The sequence below is a fragment of the Rhinatrema bivittatum genome, chromosome 18 (assembly GCF_901001135.1).
Source record: "Rhinatrema bivittatum chromosome 18, aRhiBiv1.1, whole genome shotgun sequence".
NCBI classification, from domain to species: domain Eukaryota; kingdom Metazoa; phylum Chordata; class Amphibia; order Gymnophiona; family Rhinatrematidae; genus Rhinatrema; species Rhinatrema bivittatum.
This window is the reverse complement of record NC_042632.1, coordinates 58,150,432-58,163,042: the sequence shown is the minus strand read 5'-3', so window position 1 is coordinate 58,163,042 and position 12,611 is coordinate 58,150,432. Positions and strand designations below refer to the sequence as shown.

Below are 12,611 nucleotides of genomic sequence, written 5' to 3'. Positions count from 1 at the left end.
TCTTTATTGATCCGCTTTGAATGTTTGTTCTCCTTTATTACCTTTATTTCAGTACACGGACTTTTTAATTGAATTAGTTTTCCATTTTTCCTTTTCTTTATTGTATCTGGGAAAGTGTACAGTATTTCCCTAGCAAGAATGTATACTTGTTATAATTTGTTGAAATTTTGAAAATAAAGGAAAAAAAAACAACATTGATATTCAAGTGTTAGGTATTTTTCCAGGGACTCGTTTGTGTGTAGGAACCTTCACTGTCAGTTTTTATTGTATTTTTGCCAGGAATGTATCAATGTTTATTATAAGGAATGTGTCAATGTTTATTATAAGGAAAAAAAATGATATTTACCTGGAGAAATGCTTAGTTATTTTTTTCATTTTATTCTTCTTGCAATAAATCCTGATAAATTCACAGGAAACTGAACCTGAAGGTTCCTACAGATGTCTAATCTTGAAAGTGCTGTATGTGTTTTGCCTCTGCTAACACTTTTCAAATACTTTCTGGAGGTTTTTCCCCTTCCTAGCAGTGCTCATCCTGACAAGCGAGCCCATGACTTATCCCAACAGAAAGGCTTTCCCCCACTTAGCACAATTTTACCCCGTTTTTCCCTTTCACCTGTCCACATTTCTCGCCTTTCCCTTTTCCTGAATGACCTTCTGGTTGGTTTGGCAGAACGGCCGAGTGTCTCTGCTCCCAGAGCCTTTCCTGACTTCAGCTTCTTCTAAATAGAAACAGAAAACTCGTGTTCACAGCAAGGCCTAGAGAGGAGTGGGAAGTCAGTCCCCCACTCCCAGTAAGATCAAGCTTGCAGACCTTGCTGACATCTGAAGGCCCGTCAGTGTGTGGAAGAGAAAGCTCCGGCAGGGGGCGTCCATCCACTTCTGCCAGGATGCACTGCAGGTACAGCTGAGACTTCACGAAGCGAGAGTAACTGTCGTACTTCATCAGGTTAAAGACCTGGAAGGAAGAGGAAGAGGAAACGTTGATGGAAGTGGGAGGGAAGATTGTGGGTGGGCAGGAAGAGGAAAGGACTGGGCCGCAGCAGGGGAGGGCACTGTCAGGCCCCCCGCCTCAATAAATGGGCAACAAGTTATACATTTGGGGTTTTGTTTTGATAGCTACTTACAGTTTATTCCTCACTTAAACTCTCTTCCTTCTAAAGGGCTTTTTATAAATTAAGAATGCTCTGTCATTTGGATCCATCCGGTTATTCTCTGCTGCAGAATCCTTTACAGGTGCTTGAGTTACTGAAAAAGCCATGCAGCAGCTCCTTTTGAACATCACTCCCCAGTTACAACGATTACACCGGTTGCCAGTTGCTCAGAGGTTAAAATTTAAGGTCATAATAATGGTGTTTAAGCCCTTGCAATCTGATACTCCAAGTCTTTTAACAAGACTGTTCAAATTTTATTCTCTTGGTCAGTGCCTTTTACGAGTGCCAGCAGTGGGTGCAGCTTGATTACAGAAGACAAGAAGTCAAGCCCTCTCTATACAATGATTTACCTGCAGAGCCAAGGCAGATGCAGGATATAAAACTTGTGGGAAATGCTTAAAGCACATCTTTTTAAGGAGGCATTTGGTGCGGTGCAGTGGTTTGATAGCAGTATGTATAGGTGGAATTTTATATTTATAAATGTCGGTTTAAGTACGTATTATGATGTCATGTTTGATGTTTTTATGTTGTAGTGTTTACTTTTGTAATCCGCTTAGCATGAATTTATTTATTCTAAGCATGCTATAAGTATTTTTAAATAAAATAAATAAGTGTAACATTAAGGAGCCCTCACAAGTCAGACTTTACCCACAGCAGGTAGTTGCTGATTTGGCTTCTGATTAGCTGGAAATGGTCTTACCTGGAGTTGCTGGAGCCGAAACATATCTGGGGTGGGTGTGCGTAAGCCCTCCTCAGTCAGCGTGGCTTGGCAATCGATGTTAACAGGACTGCAGGAAGTGCTGGACAGGAAGACATCATAGATCCTGTGGCACTCCTGCGAGAGCTGGTGATGGGAAACGAGGAACAGCGCGTTATGTAGGGGGTAAGAGAGAGAGGAAGGGGGGGGGGGAGCACAGCTTACCTGATGTGTTCTCCTCTGCCAGAGCCCTGTGGGGTTTTGACTGCAGAAGGAAGCAGTTGCAACAGGTCTGAGCTGCTCCCCCCACTCTCTCTGCCATGAAGTGCGGGAAGGAGGGGACAGATGATTTCTCGGGGAGAGAGGGAAGGAAAGGTAGGGCAGGTGGGGAGGTTTGGAGGGGATTGGGAGCTGTGATAAAGTGAATCCAGTGCCAGGTGGGGGTAGAGCTTTCCTAGAGAGCATACATACCTGTCAGCTGACACTAAGGCATCTGGAAGTTTTAAAATGGTTATAAAGAAAGTACAAGAAAAACCTCTATGCAATTAGAAACCTCACTTCCCCCCCCCCCCCCAGCAAAACTACTATTAAAAGTATTTGATAGCATCATTCAACCAATCCCCAGGTCTGTCATTAACATCCAACTATACAGAAAGGGGCAATACAAACCCTATCTCCTGTTCTGCAAACAGACATTAGGAAGTTCATATTCGAAAGGAGTCAGCCAGCCAATGAAGATTTGGGCACTCAGCCGGCTAAGTTAGGGGTGTACTAGGGACATAACTGGGAGGAGATGAGTTAGCCATATAAGTTTATTCAGCTAACTTTGCTATCCAGACAGTGATTGAATGTGGAATGCAATAAACTTTCTGTTTCAAAACAACACTAACTGCCAGCACTCAAACAGCAACAGCTCTGCCTATGAAAGTTAACACTGTAAATATTACACCAGGCCTAAAATAGTAATACACCCCCTATTAGAAAACAGAACAAGCCAAGCTGATATATAGATTATTACATAAAAACTACACACTAACAGAATAACTCACTTCGGTCACATGCAAAACACAGATAGGCCCTCAAATACAGAATAAAGAGACCATACAGTATAAATAGAAATGTACAGACAAAAACTGAACTGGAAACCACAACAAGCCAAATTCTGTATGCACTGCAACAATGTAAAAAACTGAAACATTACCATTCCTCATAAAACAAAATTAGTAAAAGCATACCAATAAAAATAATAATTCAAAACAATTAATGAATAGAATAACATTCAAAAATTAAAAACTCATACAAAAATATCCCAAACATCAATAACATATTTCAAAACAGACATATCAAATCACATCCAACAATTAAAATAAGGATTTTAAAAAATTCCCCATTATCCGTACCTTGGAACTTTTCATTTCCAGATGCCCTGACATTATCATGGATTAGCAGGAAGAGGAAATGGGGTAGTTGTGCACACACATGCTCCCTCTCCACACATGTTCTCTCTCACTGTCCCACATACATGCTCTCTCACTCTCCTACACACACATGCACGCATGCTCTCTAGTCCCACACTCACTCATAGCAGGCAGCAGCAGTCTCCTTCTTCAGCCCCCATACCCAAGGGAATGACTTCCAGCCCAAGGGGCACTAGACTCCTTCCAGCAGGGCGCGCTCCTCCTCCTCCTTCTCCTCCTCCAAAGCAGCGCGGTCCTGCCAGAATCAGCAGCGTTGCTAGCAGGGCCACAGTGCTTTTCCACTTACTAAGGCCACGCCGACCACGCCATTGATTTCACAGGGCAGTGCTGCATTTTCTTTTTTCGTGTACACCAGCCGCACTGCTCTCCTTGGCTCACGGCAGTGGTAGCGGCGCCTTTTCATAGTGGCCATATCGGCCATAGGCAGACTACGGCTCTGACCAATGCACCTCCTATTGGGAAAACAGTGTTGCGGTCTCTACCACTTCCCCCTTGCTAGCCGTGTTCAGGACTCACCTCCAAGGCCGGGAACGCTGCCTCTGCGGCTCTGCTGAGCATTCAGGGCGTCCGCCATTGCTGGGCCGTCTCGCTGCCGCCCTGCGCACACGCGGGGACGCGCGTTATGGACGTACGCTAAACGGAAGCCTGACCCTGCCTGAGCTGACCACGCCACGCCCCAAGCCCGATATAACCGGTGTCCCTCAGTCCTCTCATTGCCTTGCAACGAGGGTCGCTACTGTGTGTAGTTCTTAGTTGCACTTCCATTGTTCTGCTTCAGCTACCGACCTCTGCTCGTTCCTGACTCTGCTTCTGCCTGCCGCCAGCCACCAACCTCTGCTCGTTCCTGACTCTGCTCCTGCCTGCCGCCAGCCACCGACCTCTGCTCGTTCCTGACTCTGCTCCTGCCTGCCGCCAGCCACCGACCTCTGCTTGTTCCTGACTCTGCTTCTGCCTGCCGCCAGCCACCGACCTCTGCTCGTTCCTGACTCTGCTCCTGCCTGCCGCCAGCCACCGACCTCTGCTCGTTCCTGACTCTGCTTCTGCCTGCCGCCAGCCACCAACCTCTGCTCGTTCCTGACTCTGCTCCTGCCTGCCGCCAGCCACCAACCTCTGCTCGTTCCTGACTCTGCTTCTGCCTGCCGCCAGCCACCGACCTCTGCTCGTTCCTGACTCTGCTCCTGCCTGCCGCCAGCCACCGACCTCTGCTTGTTCCTGACTCTGCTTCTGCCTGCCGCCAGCCACCAACCTCTGCTTGTTCCTGACTCTGCTTCTGCCTGCCGCCAGCCACCGACCTCTGCTCGTTCCTGACTCGACCGCTGCCTGTCGCCTGCCTCAGTCCTCAGCTTCTCTTCCGCAGCTGCTACGCTCCTGTCCTCCGGACAGTGCCTCCTGCAGGTCTGGGCTGGAACCACTACCAGACTGTCTTGGGTCCCGAGACCTTCTACTTCCTGCCAGGCTCTGGCCTACTCGCTGCTGGCTCCCATATTGCACCCTGCAAGCTCCAGTCAAGACACTACTGACTCTGATCCTGTTTCCGCTTGCTCTGTGCTCCCTGGCCTATTGGCTCTTGCTGCTGGACTCTGTGCTTACTCCTTGCCTGGGCTTTCCTAGAGAGACTACACTGTGCAGAAGTCCCAAGGGACTGGGACCCTACGGGCTCCTCCTGGGGGGTTCCTGGTTCCCGGGTGAAGATCTGTGCCTGTGGCTTCGCCTCCCGAGCTACTCTACCCAGGGTGGTTCGGCTCAAGGGTCCACTCTCGAACCGCAGCTACCCAGGCTGCAACAAACAGGACTGCTACAGATCCCTACACAAAGTGCATGTTAGCAGAATCCCTCCAGACACAGAACACGGTCAGGCCCTCGCCAAATATAGAACAAAGAGACCATACATTAGAAATAGAAAGATGCAGACAAAAACTGAACTGGAAATCCTATGAAACCTGACTCTGCAGCAGTGCAACACCAGAAATGCATTTTCTCCCACTTCCCCTCCAGCAGGAGAGCAGGACTGGGGTCATCTCTCCCCCCAGGCCAGTGTTTGAAAAGGAGCAGCTTAAACCCTGTGAGCAGTCGCAGTGATGGCCCTGAGCCATGTGGAAAGGGTGTGGTACCGACCCAGTGGCACAGAGCCACCAAAAGTACAAGGCCCAAGGCAGACTTCCTACTCTGCACACCCTTAGCGATGGCCCTGCTATAGCAGCAGAGTATACTTATCCTACCCCAGACCAGAAACAGGCTGACCAAGGTCAGTATGGACAGGGAAATTTGAGCTCTTATTATTATTAGCACTATTATGTATATTTTTCTCAAATGATTTTAACCACGTTACATATTACTTCGGTAACGTGTGATTAAATTGTCATGCCAAATGCGTTTCCTGAATCTGATGTAGGCCGGGATATAGGGAGCAGAGAAGAAAGAGAGGAGGGGGAGGCAAGATGGGTTGCAGGAGATAGGAGATGAGAGAGAAAAGAGAGGGGTAGGATGGATTGTAGGAATGGGAGAGAGCGAGGGGGACAAGATGGGAAGTAGGGGACTGGAGAGAGAGTTGCACACAGGACAGGAAGTAGGCAGTTACAGAGAGAGCACGCAAGTGAGGGAGACAAGGGAGAGAAAGAATATAAAAAGACAGGATGTGCAGGACAGAAGAGAACGAGAGCAGGGACAGGATGGGAGGGAGAGAGGGAGAGGACAGGACTGAATATAGGGTCAGGAGAGAGAGGTGAGATAGGATGGGATGTAGGGATGGGAGGGAGAGAGGACAGGACAGGATATTGGGGAGAGGACAGGATGCAGTAGGCAGATAGCAGGGACCACACCTTGAATACTCTGTGCAATTCTGGTTGCCGCATCTCAAAACAGATATAGCTGCACTGGAGAAAGTGCAGAGAAGGGCGACCAAAACGATAAGGAGCATGGAACAGCTCCCCTATGAGGAAAGGCTAAAGAAGTTAGGGCTGTTTAGTTTGGAGAAGAGACAACAGAGGGGGATATGATAGAAGTCTACAAAATCATGAAAGGACTTGAACTAGTTAATGTAAATTGGTTATTTACTCTCTCAGATAATAGAAGGATCAGGGGAGGGGGGACTCCATGAAGTTAGCAAGTAGCTCATTTAAAACAAATCGAAGAAAATTCTTTTTCACTCAGTACATAGTTAAGCTCTGGAATTCATTGCCAGAGGATGTGGTTTCAGCAATTAGTGTTCCTGGGTTTAAAAAAGGTTTGGATAAATTCTTAGAGGAAAAATCCATAAACTGCTATTAATAAGGAATAGTAGCTTGTGATTTATCTAATATTTGGGCACTTGCCAGCTACTTATGACTTGGATTGGCCACTGTTGGAAACAGGATCTGGGCTTGATGGACCCTTGGTCTGACCCAGTATGGCATGTTCTTATGTTCTAGGAGGAGGACAGGATGTAGGGGTAGGAGGGAGAGAAAGGAGAGGACAGGACAGGATGTAGGGAGAGAACAGGGAGAGTCAGTGTACCCTGCTAAAGAAAGCAGAACAAATGGTAGTGATCGATATATCAAGGGATTCTTTACTGGAATATGCCTGACTCTGGCCGAGTTTCGCTCACGCAGGAGCTACCTCACTGTTCCAATGGTTATTTTTCATAAATCACACTTCAATGTGAGAGCAACACTTAGTGTTGATTAAAATTCTTGAGAATCAAAGTTCAATCATTGGCTTTTTCTACTGATCATGCGAAACAGGTTTTTCAGAGATATGATGAACCTACTTTGGATTTTTCAACGAAGCCAATGGTTGAACTGATTCTCAAGAATTTTAATCAACACTAAGTGTTGCTCTCACATTGAAGTGTGATTTATGAAAAATAACCATTGGAACAGTAGCCCCTGAGGCAGCTCCTGCGTGAGCGAAACTCGGCCAGAGTCGGGCATATTCCAATAAAGAATCCCTTGATATATCGATCACTACCATTTGTCCTGCTTTCCAGCATTATTGATCGGCTTCCGCTTTGCTTTTTGGGTCCCTGCTAAAGAAATACACATCACTCCTTGCTAATACTGTCAATGGAAATGAATGGAAACATGCAATAAATTTAGACTTTTTGGTAAAGATAAAGGTGTCGATAGCGGCTCCAGATATTCCCCGTTCCCAGTACCTGCTGACTGTCAGCTGCTGGGATCCGCTGGAATCGCTCACAAGCCTCCCAGAAGGAAATATTTTCTGCACTGAACTCCTTCCTCAGGAACTCCTGGAAAGAAAGGAGAATCAATCAGGGAGAGCGTGGAGACACTGCTGAGCGAGCCATTTATGACCATGCTTGTGCTGGAAAGACAGATTTACACAATTGCTGAGGGAGGAGATGTGCTGGTGACTACTTCCAGCAAAGCAACTAACATTACTAAGTGGAACTAGGCCTATTCCTAACTCAATGAAGGACAAATAGTAACAATATTTGATTTGATTCTAGAAACACAAGCAAACTTAGAGAGAAATTTACTAAAAAGTATTTTACCACTGCAAAAATTACCCTGGGATTTACTATTCTGTGGTTCCAAATACTGCAGGATAATAAATCCCAGGGTGCGCAGTCCTGGCAACGTGCCCCAAGAAAACGTTATCCCTGGTGGTCTAATGGGCCCCAGGGCCTAGGACGTCAGCCACTAGGGGGCGGTGAGGAGCAGCCATGTGGGGCCACGAGCAGAGCCCAGAAAAGCAGAAAGTTCACCTGGGGGCCCCTAACACCGGTCCTGACGGGACCCCCAAAAACTCACATTCTCCCCTCCAAGGCCTCACCTCCTAAGAAGGCCCTACCCTCAGGGGTCTCTAAATTAAATCCTTCATACTGTGCCCTCTCAACATTTGTGATGTTCAGCGAGCGAAGTCCTCCTTGCACTGTAGTGGTGAATATTTCATTACCACAGGGTATTATACCCGCATCTTGAAAACATTGTTAAAGAAAGCAGATCCCTCCAATTTGAGAGTAATATCCTCTTTGCCTTTTCAGGCAAAATTGCTTGAAACCATAATTTCAAAGCAATGTGGTGGCCACCAAGGGACTTCATCCCACTGGCAGCCAAAGAGGGAAGGAGGACACAATGGCCACTGTTGGCTGAAGAAGTCCAGGACCTATGTGTCTGTGTGTGTGTGTATGTGTGTGTGTGATTGTGTGTGTGTGTGTGTGTATGTGTGTGTGTGTGTGTGTGTGTGTGATTGTGTGTGTGTGTGTGTGTGTGTGTGAACATAAAAACATAAGAAAATGCCATACTGGGTCAGACCAAGGGTCCATCAAGCCCAGCATCCTGTTTCCAACAGTGGCCAATCCAGGCCATAAGAACCTGGCAAGTACCCAAAAACTAAGTCTATTCCATGTAACCATTGCTAATGGCAGTGGCTATTCTCTAAGTGAACTTAATAGCAGGTAATGGACTTCTCCTCCAAGAACTTATCCAATCCTTTTTTAAACACAGCTACACTAACTGCACTAACCACATCCTCTGGCAACAAATGCCAGAGCTTAACTATAAAACTGAAAGGGGATACATTCAGGACTAAGGCAAGGAAGATAAGGACAGAAAGGCATAAAAAGTCAGTCCAAGCATGCGCTATCAATGTCATAAGTTGCAAAGCGCTTGTTTGTATGGCACAAGCTGCCTCTCTCTTGTGCTCTGAGCTGCACCTGCTCTTCATTGGGACACTCTGTGCAGTGCAGAACATGACAGATCTCTCTAGCAGAATGCCAGAAGCCCCCTGCACAGCACAGCAGACCCCCACAGAATACCTGCAGCTCTTGTGAACGTGGCAGAAGTGGTTGCACTCACAGTGAAGTATTTGACTCCAGTGGGATCCTGCAGGAGCCTCTCAAAGGAAACTGCCCAGCTGGCCACTGGCCGCTCAGAGGCAAGGCCTCTTGTATGGTCACTAGGCAGACTGTTCAGGCTCTGGTCACTTCCCCGTCCATCTCCCTCCAGGCTGTTCAGTTCTGCAGATGAGAGAAGAAACGCTGGGTGAGAGGTCACTCACCTGTGTCCATGAGAGGGGCTGTGTGTTCCTGTGTCTATAACAGCTGAAAATACTTCCACTGCGATCGGATATAAGTAAGCAAGCGATATCTTAGATGGCACCAGGCAAGCGTGACAGTGCGAGCAATTTCTACAGGTAAACGGGTGTTTAGCCACAGAAAAAAAACTCTGAAAATTGCCCCCTCATATGGTGAACAAGGGTGCGGCCAGCAAGATACACGCAGGGATTTCATTTTTACATCCTTGCACATGTTTAAAACATGGTAAAGACCTCCCAGGTACCGCCCACCACCAGATTTATTTATTTATTATTTTTATATACCGACATTCGATCTGAGATATCACATCGGTTCACATTCAGGTGCTATAGGTACTATAGGTACATTCAGGTACATACAGGTACATTACATTCAGGTACTATAGGTACCTATAGGTACATTCAGGTACATTACATTCAGGTACTATAGGTACTATAGGTACATTCAGGTACATACAGGTACATTACATTTAGGTACTATAGGTACCTATAGGTACATTCAGGTACATACAGGTACATTACATTCAGGTACTATAGGTACCTATAGGTACATACAGGTACATTACATTCAGGTACTATAGGTACCTATAGGTACATTCAGGTACATTACATTCAGGTACTATAGGTACTATAGGTACCTATAGGTACATTCAGGTACATACAGGTACATTACATTCAGGTACTATAGGTAGCTATAGGTACATTCAGGTACATACAGGTACATTACATTCAGGTACTATAGGTATATTCAGGTACATTACATTCAGGTACTATAGGTACCTATAGGTACATTCAGGTACATACAGGTACATTACATTCAGGTACTATAGGTACTATAGGTACCTATAGGTACATTCAGGTACATTACATTCAGGTACTATAGGCACCTGAATGTAATGTACCTGTATTCCCCCCTGATAATTGGCCTGCAGTACCACTGGGAGTCTGAAAGTTGGCCTCAGTGTCTGAAAGAATGTGACAAGACAAGAAAAGGTAAGAGAAGTGAATACGAAGGTCAGGAGTAAAAGCAAAGCTGCATAGCTGTAACACTTGTTCTCTGTACTGAATGAAAAAGGCCTATAAGCCTGTAACTGCCCATGGAAGAGGGAAGGGTTGTGTGAGCGTCCAGCAGCTTCAGTTTCTCAGATGACAAGCAGGCCAGCGAGTTACACACATGGGGGCTCCCTGGCTAAGGGAAGATCAGCAAACACTGTCAACAGGCAGAAACTATTCTTTGTTGGGAAAAACCCTTTGCTAGTTTATTTTATTTGTATTTTATTTTTCATCTTGCAAATCAGGAAAGATGACTTGAAATGATAACCATGGATGGAGTTAGGCTCGTATTTATCAAAGTGTGCTTGGAAAATGGAGGATCCATTACTTATCCCACCGGGAGGCCATATCTGCACAGCAACGTGAACAGGGCCATATCTGCTCCCTCTTGCTTACCCTGCATTTTAATTTTGTTTAAATATATGGTATTTTTTAGCAATAAAAAATAAGGAAATAAAAGAGGAAACAAATATATTTAAAAAAAGAATTGGTGAACCTGACTTAGGTGTAGAATCCAAACATAGCCAATTTCATTTTCTCTCTGCAACTACCCAAAGCTGATGAAAGGCAACTTTCCTGGTACTGCATGTGGCTAACAAGGGTATTAAAAACATGAATACCTTTACAAATTTAGGATTAATTGAAAAAATTGTAAATTAAAAGCAAAAAGTCCAGCTAAGCACATGCTGCTCTCTCGGGTCCCTGACAGCAGTGGAGCTGTGCTGTCCCTCCTCCTGCCTCTTCATTCCATGGGGGTCGACCGTGCTGGTAGCAGGGAGGCTCAGGCTCTTACCGCTGGACGCCGGCTGGTAGATAAGACCCCTGCTACTTTCTAGTTGTTCCCAGCAACCTGAAGGCTGCTGGCTCTGTGTTCTCACGCTGGACTTCACCCTACTTGCCCCACACCTGGACTGCGCCTACCTACCTGTGGATGTCATTAAGCATTGTGTCTGGACTGAGCTTTTGGATCCTGACTGCTAAGATTAAAGTGGACCTGTTACCTGGTATAACCTGATCTTCTCTTTGAGAACCTGTATTACATCTGGCAAGGGATCTGCCAGTTGTACTGGGAACCTCCCTCTGCCCCCAGTAACTTTCTGCAGAGATGGTGTCCTCCTCCCAACCAATTGAATTCCTGTGAGGGCAATTCACTGCACTGGCTGTGGCATCACAGTACCAAGTGACTCCGCTGCAGGTGGGAAATGCCACCCTTTAATACCCAAATTATAGCAAGAACAAATGAATTAGTCCCTGTCACTTCAACAAGTAGTTTGCAGCACTTCGGAACGCACATAGCGGCTTAAACCTGTTAACCGACTGACCGCACTAATCAATCCACCGCAGTCCTATTTTGAAGTTCCCTGAAGGAGTAACCTAACTTCGAAACCTTGCAGTGTCGGATAGAAGATGCATTGCTGCATTGTGGATGAGATAAGTGCATCATAGCTCCTATATGGAGAATATATAAATTGAACTTCAGTATACATGACCCATGATTAGAAAGCCCTAGCGCTTCAAAGGGTTTCTACAAAGCCAGAAGTAGCAAGAGGCACTATATGATGGTCATTGTATACTAAATAGATATAAGCTCCTTGATATAGCAAACTTCTCTTTATTGTGACCCTTCATCCTGCTACAGGCTTGGAATCCTGTAATACCACTCCTGGAGCATTTAGACAGTAGGCCAGGATGACACTGAAGTTTCATCGGTCAATGCCAGCTTCAACTTACCTTGAAATCTGCAGCAATTCCTCAGTGAAAGAGTGAAGCTGGGTTTGGTACTGATATTATTGACTAGGGAGGCCTTAAACTGGGTTTAACAGGACAGCTCCTTGTTAGCTAGCTAGACTGCCTTCCTATGACCCTTCTTCCAAACATGATTTACCTGTATACATTAGCTTTTTGAAAACTGCCAATTCTTACTGCAGATACAAATCACATTTGTTCTGCAATATGCATTGTCAGACGAAATTCCTGAGGGTGAGTTTAGATCAGGGAAGGAAGGTAAATCATACAGATTACACTTCCAAATCTATGTGCATTACATTTTTCTCCACACAAACAAAGACACAAATACTATGGCAATTTTGTATGAGGCAATGATCAAAGCAAAGCTCTACGTGCATTGGTACCAATACGGGCAGTTTGATTATTGACTCCTGGATGACCCCCGAGATGATGCTACAGCAAGTAAAACAA

The 12,611-nt window shown here is 45.8% G+C and overlaps 1 protein-coding gene across 2 annotated transcripts in view; it reads right to left on the bottom strand.

The window, feature by feature from the left end:
* The window catches only part of RGS14 (regulator of G protein signaling 14), a 70,333-nt gene that overhangs the window by 46,436 nt on the left and 11,286 nt on the right, over window positions 1–12,611 (bottom strand). Inside the window, exons 3-7 of one of the 2 annotated variants that reach the window (XM_029583366.1) lie at window positions 9,122–9,282; window positions 7,459–7,551; window positions 1,852–1,995; window positions 812–955; window positions 614–719 (exon numbers count right to left, since the gene is read on the bottom strand). In XM_029583366.1, the coding sequence (XP_029439226.1) occupies window positions 614–719; window positions 812–955; window positions 1,852–1,995; window positions 7,459–7,551; window positions 9,122–9,282 (648 nt within the window). Of the gene's footprint in view, window positions 1–613; window positions 720–811; window positions 956–1,851; window positions 2,735–7,458; window positions 7,552–9,121; window positions 9,283–12,611 lie in introns of those variants that run through there. The other variant, XM_029583365.1, reaches the window with a different exon arrangement.